We start from the raw sequence: 13,628 nt of genomic DNA, 5'->3' as shown, positions 1-13,628 counted from the left end.
ATAGTTATTCTACTTACAAAGTTAATTCTTACTAATACAGGGTGGGAGTTGTGATCGGGAGTCTTATTTATTATAAGACCGGAACAAAATCCTATGCATTTGTTTATATGAAAAAGTTGATCGATTACGATTGTACGTGTAACGATCATTATGTGTTTATAATAAGGACTTGAATTCGGAGTAAAAGTATAGGAGTATGGATGGGAATGTTTACGCTTGGTCCCCTTTGTTTATATTAAAGTGTATCCAACTGGAATCACGATAGAGATTCCTTTATGCTGATATATATGTTTATATAAAAATGCGACTAAGAGACACAACAATACTTATAGAAGTGTACTCATTTTATAAAGTACTCAATGAACAAACGTATAATTAAAGTATGTATATGATGATAAAACTAAATGAAAATGACAAATTACAGTTTGTTATTGAAAAAAATATTTATTTAGAAATATCGAATGTTACAAAAAAGATTATTTATATATATTACAATTTTCAAAAATAGACGCACACGCAATAGGCAGATCTACGACGACTGGCTTCTGTAAGTGACTTAAGTTGTAAGTACCTATGTAAAGGTTAAGAAAAACTTAATGGTTTGAATCTGCGGAGAGGCCTTTCGCTGCATGCGCCTACTATGGATTGAAATTCCAATTCCCAACCCCGAAACCCTACGAGCATTGCACCTTCTTAACCGAAATAGTGACCTCCCCATCCGCCCCATCCTCTGCGCCATCCGCCGCCCCAGCCACCCCTGTAGTAACCGCCATAGTAGGGCCTGTAATATCCTCCGTAACCTCCGTAGCCTCCATAACCGCCGTATCCTCCGTATCCACCCCACAAAGTGTTGGCCGTCTCCAAATCAATTCCCTGCTTAGAGTTATTTTCCTGGATATCCGATCCATCCGCAGGGGGAAGTTGCTTCTCGATGATAGGATCGACCACTTCCGGCGCTACTTCCACCTTCTCCGTCGGTTTCTCATCAACCGGTAGCGCCAACGCGACGCTGCACAAAAGTGCTATAATCCAAAACTGAAAATTAAAAAAAACTTCAATCAAAGAACGAAAATTTATAGAAAAATGGCGTTAAAGTTAATTTCCCCCAGCCAAACATTTATTACAATATATTCGTAATTATCGTGTACGTGCTAAAAACGGTGTTATTGTCGCAAAGTCATCTTGATTTAAATTCTGGAAATCCTCGAGTCAATTCAAGGTACCGCTCATCTTTTAATATAAAAAATAACAATAATCGTCATTCCAAAAGAATTTTTGTTTTAAACTAACAAAAATAACCAGACCGTTGACCTACACTTAGTCAACAAATTGTATCATCAAAATCAAAAGTAAATAAATATTCCAGCTATTGTTAAAAGAAAAATCAACTTTGTATCTTATTTAACTAAAAACAAGTTAAATAGTTGCAAAATCGAGATATTCAATAGTTTATATGATAAAATATCTTCAGTTTTACAACTCGGAATAATCAAAAATAAATTTAAACCAATCGCATTATGTATTGGCAAAGTACTAATGCAAATGTAAAGCAATTTTTAATACTCAATTATATGATTGTTTCTAAACAATAGTAATCCTTTTTTACTTTAACATAATTTAAATTATTTTGTTATTTTGTACCAATTCATGATATTTGCTTAGGTTCCTATGTTAAATTTATTTATGTTTGTAGTATAAAAGTAGTTTATAAATATTAAAACAAAAGTTTATATATTTTTTTAAAATTTGTTAGTTGAACTCAATAGAAATTGTTTATATTATAAAAATTAAGAAATATTATTTCAAATATTCTTGATCATTTGGTAATACCTCAAATATTACATACATAAATGCGATTTATACCTAAATATAAATATTTTGTAATAATGTGCAATCTGCTACTCTTTCAATTGTTTATTTTTGTGTATGAATATTGCAATAATAATAAATTTAGAAAAGGATCGCATATCCAAAAGTTAATCGCAAAAGTTAATAATATTAAAAAAAATGATCAATGATCATAAAATGTTTATCACTTCAATGTATTTTCTATCTTAATAAAAAAAAAGTATTAACTACTGATTGGAAATTATAAAAATTGCTTATGAAAATTTCGATTTAGTTAATTCAACTGAATAAGATTTCCTTTGACTGATAAAATTGATAAATATTATTTTATTTATTCATATGCACTTGAAAATGAATTACTAAATAAATTAACTACTACTTGGATTTTTTTAAATGTTTGTAAATGTTGCAATAAAATTAAAAAAAATACATTGATTGTTTATTAAAATTTTAATTTTATCAATTTAATTCAATGTGATTTAAATTAATTGATGAAATTGACATAGACTTATTAAAAAGTTAAGATTTTTCTTCAAAAAAGCGTAATAATTATTGTAATATTGGTATGTACTTACTGTGTTAGCCATGGTCTGCCTTAGACGATGTCACTCAGTTTGTGTCTGTCTGTTCTGCACGGTCCTCGAGGAATCGGACTTATATATAGTTGGGAGGCTGATGACCGACACGCCGGATGGTCAAGGCCAAAAAGTGCATCACTTGCATTACAAATACACATACACACATAAACACTAGCAGATCCACAGAGGTACATCGAATTCGACTTGTTTTCTTCCATTTCTTTCATGGATTCATTAAGCAAATAATGCGGTATTTGCACATATTTTAACATGGTATCATTTTGTAAATCCCCTCGGATTTTCGACGACCGGACAACAACGTGATTTGCGCCGGAGATGAGTCTGGAAACCGCGAAATTACTTCTGTTGTTTTAAATTCATACCACGTTGGATCCAATTTCCAGAACAATGCGTGTCATAAATGCGAATCTAAATTTCATCTTAATCACCCAATTTGTCACCTCCGTCAATCGTATATTTTATAACTAAAATCGAGATTTGAATTACAATTAAAACGTAATATTTTGTATTCTAGATAGTTTCAATATTTTTTATTTATTTCGAAATTTAACACATTAATTGAAAAATAAAACATGATTTTTATTTCAATTATTTCTCATAATTACTACATCTATTAACAAATATTTCTTTCTATTTTTTTCTTAACATAATATTTAATTATTTGAAATCTATATTTTAAGTTTTAAAAATGATGTAGCAGGCGTGCAATCCGGGGTCTTCTCTTCTCATCGTCACTCGTTATGCGAAACGTCGCTTTTAAGCGAGTCATTTTATTTGGTAAATGAAATGCTCGTTATGCGAGGTGCTTGATAAGCACTCTAATTGTATATAAAACTGCGCAGTTTCTGTAACAGCAAATAATCTTTTTTTTTATAAATCTACTTTAGATTAATATCAAAATAAATTTTCATCTGCATTCATTATTATAAAACAGTTTCCATTTTTTTCTTCTCAATTATTCCATTAAATTATATTTTCAAATAACATCTCGGCGTTGTTTTTATTATTGTCCTTGTAACTTATTATTGTTTTATTTTTATTTTATTATTTGTGTTTTTCAGAACTGTTTAGTTTTTTAGTAATTGATTTTCTATATTTTGAGAAATTGAAGTTACTAGAGTAATAATATTCGTAAATAAATCACATGATTGAAATAAATATAATACGTAAAAAACGAAATGATTTCCTATATTAATGTTTGTGTTAATTTGCACCTAAGGCTATAATTTCATTTCCTTGAGTGCAAAATTAGTTTTCCATGTATTTTTAGCACGTTATTTTATGGTCATTTTATTTTATAAGAAAATAAATGACTGAATAAATAAAAATTCAAGTAATTTTATAATCTTTTTTAAGTAATATGCTTAAATAAAAACGTTACAAAATGTGCAAGCAACAAATTTCCTATTCTAACGAGATTCTCATCAACATTCCATTTCAATGTAATAGATATCTCATCAAGATAACTGTACGTAAAGATCTCCCAATAAAAGAAAAATCCATTTCGTAAATGGTCAAAAAAACGCCCACAACCGAAAATCGTGTCTATACGTGTATAACATTCGACAAAGTGGTTACAGTTACTTAACTGTGTTTCCTTATACATTCGATTATGCAATTATGCGCAATCAAAAAAAACTGAGGAAGATGGAATCTGGAGCAGTCGGTTAATGAGTCCGAAAAAAGAAATGCGTAAAATGCAAGGAACGATGTAGCATCGATTTGTCTTTTCTTGAATGGTAGAGTTGGCCTTGGTTGCGTCTGGCCTGCAATTCCAGACGGTAATTGTGAATCGAGCAAATAATATTTACATTCCTCCGCATCTCGACTCGTTGAAAATAAAAGTGAATTCTTTCGCATTGCGAGTGAGATTAAATTTCGCTGAAAAGTTGCAAATCGTGTTTTCGTATACATTATTAATATTGAACTTGAAGTAAATTTGCTTTATTATCTCTAATATATTTCATATTTATGTAATTATTTTTTATTTATCTTGAAGAGAATACAGTGTAGTTTGTATTTGAAAAGTTCCTTTTTTTAATATTTCTCAAATAATGTATAATTTTTCATATTCTTTTTTTCTATTTTCTATTCAAATTAATTTTTCCAACTGTTGTTACCGACATAAATGAATTGCTTGTTGACAAAGCTTTTGAGGATGATAAAATAAAGGTTGTCGGTGTCCCTTCTGATCTGCTGGATTATGTTATTTTGGGTACGCATGTAAGTACGGACAAGTCGCCCACACTTTAAAATAAATATTTTTTTAGCCAGATAAAAGAATATAACATAAATTTGATGTATAGCAAAAATAAAATAAAAATAATTATAAAAATTCCATAATAAAACAAAATATGTAAAGATTCTTCATATTTGAGTTTATTTTTGATTTATTTTCAATTTTTTATTGAAAATTGGATTTTGTTTTTTTTATATATGTTCTATTATATAGCTAATAAATTATTGTTATTATAATAAGCAAATTGTTAAAATTTTATTTTAAAGTATCAGTCGCCCACTTGTCCGTTGCCGACTTGTCGCGTTTTCAATGTATTTTTTCGATTTTATGCATGAATTTCTTTAATTTTATTCTTAAAGTGGACAATTGATACGGTATTCAACAAATCGATTCAATAACTTCAGTAGACAACTTTAATCTCATGAAATTTCTTTATTTTTCTTAACGTAATAAGGAAAATCGTGTTTTTTTTAAATTCAAATTCAATATTTATGTAATTTACATTTAATACGATAATAATCCCGTCATTATTAATATAGTATCTTGTTTTAAGCTCCTATAAGAGTGATTTACAAATAAATATATCGATTACATTACGTTAAATAAATTAAAATATTATATTGTCGAAAATTGTGTATTTCTTTTTAATGCAAAAAAATACGTTTATTTTATTTAATTAAAAATAATTAATGCTTATATCTATTGCAAATAGATAAATAAAATACTGCAATAGTGTGGGTCCGGTTCCGAACTGTTTGAAAGGAAAAAAGAAGAAAAGTGAGTGTACTATTATTTAACAATTTTTGGCCTATAGGATTGTGTACTAATTTTGTCGAAAAAACATCGTCTTCATACATTTGGCCAATAAATAGGTTAAATAATAAACAAATGTTTTTTTAAATTTTTTATCCTATTGGGAATTCTATTAATTTAAGGCGCCCAAAGCGAGGTATTGATGTAAAGTTGCGTTATTTACATAAATGTAACAAATTGTTTCAACTTTTCATTATAGTAATATTGTATGATGATGTTTATTTTTTTTTATTATGTCATAGTATATTTCATTTACAATCTTATTCCTGCGAATATTAATTACATCTAATGGCGCTAGACATTTTGCTTTTTTTGGTAAATTTCCCAATGGAAGTTTTTACTATTATATTCTTCTGTAATTTGTTGGTTGGCTACCGTCTTGTAGGTTAACTTCAGTATATTGCCGCGATTCCACTATTCCCTTTGTCTGTGTATCTGCTGCTATCCTTAACATTGTCATTGTCCATCGGCTTGGCTGAAGGTCCATATACTGAACCTCTTTCATTTGACTATCCATTCATGATGACCCTATTACTGCAAGCACCGAGAAGGCTCACAAAAGGCCGTGGGTAGGGCGTCTTAAACATTCAGGTATTAGTTGCCCTTGTTGTTTAATATATGCCCATTTTATTAAAAAAAAACGTATTAATTTATAAAATATTTATTATAGTTTGTTCGGAAAATAATTTCGTGTTTTTAGATCAAATTATAAGACGAAAACTATTTTTTTCATTTCTAATAAAGAAGCGTTAAACACATATAATACTTGTTTTGCTCACATTTTTTGTGGGCACATATAACGCCAAAGAGAGCCGCAATCCGTTTTTTTTTATATTTAATCTAATTGCATATTTTCACAAGCCAAAAAAATCTTTGAATTCATGTTAACTCATTTACCCCGTGAAATATGAACGATTTAAATTGTTTAAAAAAGATGACATAATTGAAATGGAAATGGAATTACCATTGAATAGATTTCATTCAGTGGGAATTAGTTTCGTACTAATTAAGATAATACCGGGAATACAACGCGACTATAAATAATGCCCAAGGCGAAAATTACGAAATTTCCAATCATTGTCCCATTGTCTGTAAATAAGTAAGTGTATATTCGATGTGCATTCTACTCAATCAATGCTAAATTTGCTAAACGTTTTTTGCAATAGACTGTTGACAATAAATGCAAAACATTCTTCAAGAATTTCCAACCGACTATACAAACACAGTCGAGATTTATTTGCGACTAACAGAATTAGCAGACACAACAGAAAACACTTTGTATCCAAAAATTGCACAATTTATGACACATGCAACGATTTATTGCGGATTCTCCGCGAAAACCTCATCACAAAGCCATTAATAGTAAAGCAGTCGATTACCAAATCTTATTTACGCGACAACCGATAAACAAGTGAATTATAGGTAATAAGTTTAATTCACAAGAAAATAATATTAAATATATTTGATTATTTATTTATTTTGAATATGTCTCGTAGTCCTTCTACAATGCTCGATATCATCGATTTTTGTTTTAACTGTAATCTGGAATTTCCAGTTTCAAGCAATTGCCTAATAACTTGGAGAATTTGCAACCATCTTCAGTATCTGAAAAAATGTATTTGTTATTGAGCGAAGAGATGTTCATTTTTGGTTTATACCTGAGGCGGATAGAGTTGCAAAACACCTGCGAGCGTCTCTGATTGCCTGCATTCTTTTCGAGCTGTTTTGGACGCTGTTCTGTATGAATTTCGTTAATTCAGTTTCCGACGGAACTCGATCATCGTCCAACTATAAAGCAAATTTTATAAAAATAATTTTATTTGCGGCTTAGAATGTCAATGATTACCATTCCGAGATACCCGAACACGCATTGGCTTAAGCACTAAAATAATGTTTTAGTAAAGTGTTTAACTTAGATCAATTAATGGTTTATTATTACCTGAAAATCGTCGTCGTTATGTCTCTTCGTTCTTGCGTTTTCTTCAGTTCTGTTCGGTAACAGCATCATCCTTCCACCGTACAAACTGTAACCACGATTGGAGCCCCAACCGTACAAACCGAAATCTTCATTCCCATCGTACCTATTACCATAAGGATCATACCTATTGTACTCGTTCCTGTTATTCTTGTTATTGTTGTTTCCTTTGTTCCTGTTCCTATCCTGATTTCCATTTCTGTTACCTCCATTTCTATTCTTGTTCCTACCGCGATTTCTGTTATTCCGATTATTTCCGTTGCCACTGTTGCAGCCACCTTCATCGTCGTTGTCTCCATCCTCGTAATCATCGTACTGATTGTTCTTGTTTCCTCGACGGTTATTGCGATCCCTGTAACCGTCAAACTTTGAGCGATTCCTGTCTAACAACGTGACGTCCCTTAACTTCCTCTTGTTCTTCTTTTGGTTCTCCTCGTACCAAGCAGAGTAATTCTCCGGATAAGTTCCGCGTCTCCTCACATCCATCCGATCTACTTTAGTCTCCTCCTCGGAACTTTCATCCCCATCAGATACATCCGCTCCGCACTCCTTCAAATACTTCCTCACCTCCGTCCTCAGAGGATGATCCAAACTCTTGCTCTTCTCCTTATCCTCTTTAGCCGTCGCGTTTTTCAGATTAATCTCGTCTTTGGCTATGCACAGCGCCGCGCAAACCAACAGAACGTAATTCAACATCAACATCGCAATAGCAATTCTTCCCTCATCCAATTTCTTTGCTCTTTATAACCAATCATATAATTACGCAAATACATTAACCTGTCATACATAATCGCAGGAAGCTCTCTTCAAAGAGCCCAATTTACGTAATTCATTTGTTTATCCTTAAACTCCTATTTGCTTATTATTTGTCAACGGATATGTTCATCAAAATTCAGTACATTCGCGCATTTAGAATAATTCGTGTTTCTGTATGTTTATTATCAATAAGCAAGTAAACATATTTACAATAAAGTGAATATTAATGGCTCATGAGGAAACTTGGCTCGATTTTTGAAGAGCAGACATCCCGAGAAAAAAAATGTAATTTTGTTGTTTTTTCTTTAGGATTATACCAAGGACCTTTTCTTAATACAGGCGACTATTAAAATAATTGACTGGCATGAATTGAAAACAAACATTTTTTATAAAATAACTAAAACATTTTCAATATTGCAAATGAGTAAAAAAAGTATTCTAAACATTATACATGTGACATGTGTAAAATAAATAAATCTTCATTATTACTTACTCATATATTTAAAATTGTAAATCAACGTTTGTAAAATGTTTTTAAATTTAAAATGCTTATTTTATTATCACCTCTCATATTTTTCAAATTATTTTATAAAATAATTCTCTACATATACTCAATACCAAAGTTTTAATAAAAAAGTAATAATTAATGTTTACATTGCAAATTCCAACAGATGATTATTTAATCGGTGAGTCGCGAGCCAATGAGCCGCGACATATCAAAATTAAAACATAATCATAATTTAAGTGTATCGTGGAAGTATAGCTACAAGTGTACAAGCTTGGAAAATGATGATTTAACTAATTGATTCAATATTTAATTGTCAATATGTCTCTTGTATTTTTGTTCCTAATTTTATTTATAAAATTGTATTTAATGTTATTTAACTGATCTTGGATATATAATATTCTGAATTTGTTTACTTCAATCTAGCTATGTTTATCATAGACTATAATAGAATTTCCACTCTGTCAAGTTTTCTCAAAAATTATTTTAGGTATATTGAATAAGACTCTCCTATCATATTATTTTCATACTTTTGTACCGTGTAATCAAGTTTAAAACAAATCAACAAAGTTTGAAAATATAAATTCACCTCAAGATTGAGATGTGGTTCAATTGGGGAAATCAAAGAGACGTTATTTATATATTAAAACTATAATTTGTAATACTCTTAAATTTAACAGTAAAACGAACACATAATATAAATTAAGTTTTCTAAAGATCAACATCGTCCGTATCGGATTCGGATAATTCAGGTGTAGTAGCGACATTGTTTCTAACGAGTGCCTCTAACGTTGATATTTCCTCATTCATGCTAATAATTTGTGCCGCTTGGCTACTAATCTCAGACTTCTTCTCTGCTATTTCGGCAGTAGCATCTCTCAGCTCCTCCTCAACATATTTCACTCTTTCTTCCAAAGAAGCATTTTTCTCTTTCATTTTTTTCAACTAAATTTTAATAAATTATTAATAAAATCAATATACGAACAAACAAATCGTTACCTCGTGCTGCAGGTTAATTAGTTCTAAATTCTGATGACCCACATCAGAATTATCAAGACAAATAATCGAGGTATTTGCGGCTTCGCTTCTCCTACGCTTCTTACTCAGCCTTCCACATTCTTCATTCAAGTCTTCAATCTGACACTCGTAATTTTCAATCCTAATTTAAAAAAATATATTATAAAAATAAATTAAAGCATGGAAAAAATACACTCACTTATTCTCATATTCCTCCTTTATGTCATCCATCATTTTAGAAAATTCTTTAATCAAATAAGACCGAGTTTCTTTATCAGTCTCGATGCTCTTCATTTTCTCGTCTTGCAGTTCCAAAATCAGAGAACTTACTGTATCCCTTAAACGTTCAATCTCCACAATCTCCTCAGAGTTAATCTTCTCCATGTTACGAGACAACCTATCTTTCTTTGTCAACTGTTGTTCAACGATAATGTCCTTAGCTATAGCGGAAAAATTCAGGACGTGCATAGTCTCATCGAACATATCTGGAATGGGATTCATATTTACAATCATGGCAATATCTTCCTGTCCACATAGTGCCCTCTGAAACAGCTGCGTCAGCTTCGATTCTCTGAATGGCACCAACTTTTTCTCGTTCGCTCTCTGAGCATTCCTCATCATGCTCATGCATCTACTCAGAACCAGCAATGAATTGTTTATGTTATTCGACTCTTTCAATCTATCACCGACATTATTAGTTTTTTTACTCCTCTCCGATCCAGCCAAGTCACAAAAATTAAAATGACTCACACAAATGTCATTCTACAAAATAGAAACATTTCTCATAATTAAAAATCAAACGACATTCGATCATTTGAAATACGTACATCCGATTCTCCCACTTGTATCAGTTTCAATGTGAAGATGCAATGAGATCTACTCGAATGCGAATTCACCGACGTAGAAGCATATTTTAAATTTTGCAACCCCAATTGTAAAATTTGATACGCCTCTAACCCGGACGAAACGTATATTTGCTTTAATTCTTTAATGAACGTAATTCCATTATTGTTGCATAATTTTAAGTTTTTCCTAACTTTGCCATTGACTGTTTGCAATAAATCAAACACTTGTTCATTATAGATTTCAGCAAAGGAAACCCAAATTCCTAATGACAATGATCCCACATCCTCCAAAGTAGCTACAGGCTCTGTACTTAATCTTTGCTGCATTGTACTGAAATCATTAATTGAATACACTATGCAACATATTTATTATCCAATACATACTGATATGTTTTTGTGTGCATTTGTTTTGTAGAAGCATTTGAATCATTCATTAAATGATATAAAATATCAACTTCTTCCTGACTTTGTGAATGTGTTAATCTTTTGCACTTTATACCAGATGGTGTGGGTTTTATTTCAGGTACAACAGGCATTTTGGGCAATGTTTTAAACACATATTCCAGTGCCCTTGGTATTAGTCCTGGTTCAGTTCCAGAACCAACAATAGTAAAGGTCTTCCCTAAAATGCTTTGATTATGAATTCTATCTCTGTTTTCCTATTTTAAATATTTACCTGATCCAGAGGCTCCATAGGTTAGCAGAGTACAATTCACACCATTAATAAAATTAAAGATTCTCGGTTTAACTACAGCATTAAATATATCTGGTTGAGTTGAATCAGGTGGAAATATCCGAGAAAATGTAAACTTTCTTGTAATCCGCTGTCCATCTTTGGCATGCCTGTTAGCATGGCAATTTTGAGGTATATTACAGACAAGAATGTTACTGTTCATATGGTACAAATCACCCAGCTCACCATTCTTTATCCGCAGATACACTTGTATTGAATTATCTGATCCCTAAAAATGTAAGTGTTACAAGAAAATTGATGAAACAAAAAAAAACTTACATTTTCCTGATGTGTCTCATTCATCATGTTCTGTAAATTACATTTCACATTTTCAATGTTCATTCCACCCCATGCCATTATACTGGGGTCACGGGCCCTAAGGTACGAGATCTTAATATCACGAACTGGCGGTTCCATATTCATCTTGGAACTTTAAGTATGAATGCAGAAAGATATTTAACAAAATCTTTCGAATCAATTCGAATGTCTAACCGTCACTTTCTACCTACACTTTTTAAATCAAGCAATAATCTGAATACCAACCTAAGAAAACAATACATTCCTAACATACGGTAACCGGACCAAACAGAACTCATCAGCACAGAACGTGACATAGGACATGATAAAACAGAACATCATACAAGAGAACAGGACAAAACAAAATAGCGACAAAATTGAATAGTACTGAAACAGAACAGTGATAAAACAGAATAGTACTAAAAGAGAACAGTATGAAAACAGGAGATCAGAAAAAAATATCGACTAAAATTCCAATAAAAATTCAAATAGATAAATGATAAAACTTAAATATATAATTAATTATATAAATTTATTCTATAATATAAGACATTCTAAATTTCAAAACCTAACAATTGTATTATTTTATAAAAATAGGGACAAATCCGATTGTATTTGTATGGATTTGTTTCTTTATAAGGTTGTATTTTATAATACTCCTATTATCATGAATGGTACGCGATATGGGGCGACATAAAAATAAATATAAAATTAAAAATACATATAAAAAGAATATACAATATGCAAGAAACTATTTAGAAGAAAACTATAATGTTCAAAACTACCACGTTTATTTTTTCTAGTAATTATATTTCTTTTATTTAATTGAGTAAATAAAATAAAAATTTAAAAAAATGACATCAAATATTCAACATGTATTATGTATGCGCCGGGAACAAACTAAGTAAAAAAAAAACGCAAAATCTATGCTGAATTAATTATATTTATCACTATTCAACTAGTTTGTTACAAACGTATTATGCTATTTTATAATTATTAGATTATATACTTTTTTGCAGTTTTCATCTATTTTCCAACGTAGACGACAGGATAATGATGGTGCAAGTATGGTTTGTAAATAGAATAGGGATAATAGGGAAATCCATAATACGGAATGTACGCAGATTCGGATCCTTCCAATTTCTCGCCTTCCATTTTATCCAAATCCTCTTGACTATAACATATAATTATTGCATTAACTATCGCTATCTACTTTAATTCAAAAAATAATACGCACTTTTCTATTTTCATTTGCGGTGACTTCCTAGACTCGCGGATCGTTAACGCAATATTTCCAATTACGAAACAAAGAAAAACAGTAACCTAAAAGCATTCACAACAAAAATAAATCTAGTTAAAGCAGGAAATCCAAAAATTATACTATTTGTTAATTAAATTAATTAATTATAAAAAAAATGTATTGGATTTTTTTTAAATTGACTCACATGTAGGTATTTCATGATGGTAGTACGTTTCGATGGTAACACCAGCTATTAAATGAATCCCGATCATCCAGATCATTTATATAGGTAAATGGTAATTAAACTATGCATTTAGAATTTAAAAAAATAGAGAGGCATAATTTATTGTGCATCGATTATCATCATTTAAGATCGACATTATTCATCAGCCGCAGTTGCTAATCAAATTGCAGCAATTGAAAGAAATAACAAAGGAGGCACGATGCAGAAAAAAAGAATAAAACAAAATCCATTCTCTTTTCATCCTACTGCATTTCACGCTTGTTTTCCAACTAGATTTATGGATGTGGTGTTTTGTAAACAATTTGAAAACATGGAAATTTTCTTACATACAGGGTGTTAAAAAAAATATAATACACATCTGATGTTTACTTAAAAACTTTGCTGTAGGAATTTCTTATAACGTGCATAAATTATAAGTTAAAAATTTAATAAATACTGCATTCACATGTTAGTCAAGGTAATAGAATTTCGGGTATTGAATAAATTTAAAAAAATTTATTGTCAAATTGAAATACAA

At 30.6% G+C, this 13,628-nt stretch overlaps 3 protein-coding genes across 5 annotated transcripts; all 3 read right to left on the bottom strand.

Moving 5' to 3' along the window:
• Window positions 1–473: 473 nt before the first annotated feature.
• Window positions 474–2,521, bottom strand: LOC108559200 (RNA-binding protein squid-like). Its single transcript, XM_017916384.1, has 2 exons — window positions 2,424–2,521; window positions 474–1,035 (listed from the first exon to the last, which is right to left on the bottom strand). Exons 1-2 carry the CDS (start codon window positions 2,433–2,435, stop codon window positions 694–696), a joined length of 354 nt encoding a protein of 117 aa, XP_017771873.1. The 5' UTR covers window positions 2,436–2,521; the 3' UTR covers window positions 474–693.
• A 4,470-nt stretch (window positions 2,522–6,991) lies between these two features.
• On the bottom strand, window positions 6,992–8,189 carry LOC108559194 (putative uncharacterized protein DDB_G0286751). 3 transcript variants are annotated; one of them, XM_017916374.1, is made up of 5 exons: window positions 7,602–8,189; window positions 7,439–7,523; window positions 7,346–7,381; window positions 7,158–7,287; window positions 6,992–7,104 (listed from the first exon to the last, which is right to left on the bottom strand). In XM_017916374.1, the coding sequence occupies exons 1-5, from the start codon at window positions 8,174–8,176 to the stop codon at window positions 7,031–7,033; spliced, it is 900 nt and encodes a 299-aa protein (XP_017771863.1). In that variant the 5' UTR covers window positions 8,177–8,189; the 3' UTR covers window positions 6,992–7,030. The 3 variants fall into 3 exon arrangements, with proteins under 3 accessions (XP_017771863.1, XP_017771862.1, XP_017771861.1); XM_017916373.1 differs by having other exon boundaries at window positions 7,439–7,826; window positions 7,881–8,189; XM_017916372.1 differs by having other exon boundaries at window positions 7,439–8,189.
• A 1,234-nt stretch (window positions 8,190–9,423) lies between these two features.
• On the bottom strand, window positions 9,424–11,829 carry LOC108559193 (kinesin-like protein subito). Its single transcript, XM_017916371.1, has 7 exons — window positions 11,610–11,829; window positions 11,274–11,559; window positions 10,982–11,219; window positions 10,580–10,928; window positions 9,952–10,514; window positions 9,735–9,894; window positions 9,424–9,680 (listed from the first exon to the last, which is right to left on the bottom strand). Exons 1-7 carry the CDS (start codon window positions 11,751–11,753, stop codon window positions 9,447–9,449), a joined length of 1,974 nt encoding a protein of 657 aa, XP_017771860.1. The 5' UTR covers window positions 11,754–11,829; the 3' UTR covers window positions 9,424–9,446.
• Between the last annotated feature and the right edge of the window lie 1,799 nt (window positions 11,830–13,628).

Source organism: Nicrophorus vespilloides, unplaced genomic scaffold (assembly GCF_001412225.1).
Source record: "Nicrophorus vespilloides isolate i.1.1-1 unplaced genomic scaffold, Nicve_v1.0, whole genome shotgun sequence".
NCBI lineage: Eukaryota > Metazoa > Arthropoda > Insecta > Coleoptera > Silphidae > Nicrophorus > Nicrophorus vespilloides.
Note: the sequence above shows the minus strand (reverse complement) of the source record. Positions and strands in the feature narration are given on the sequence as shown.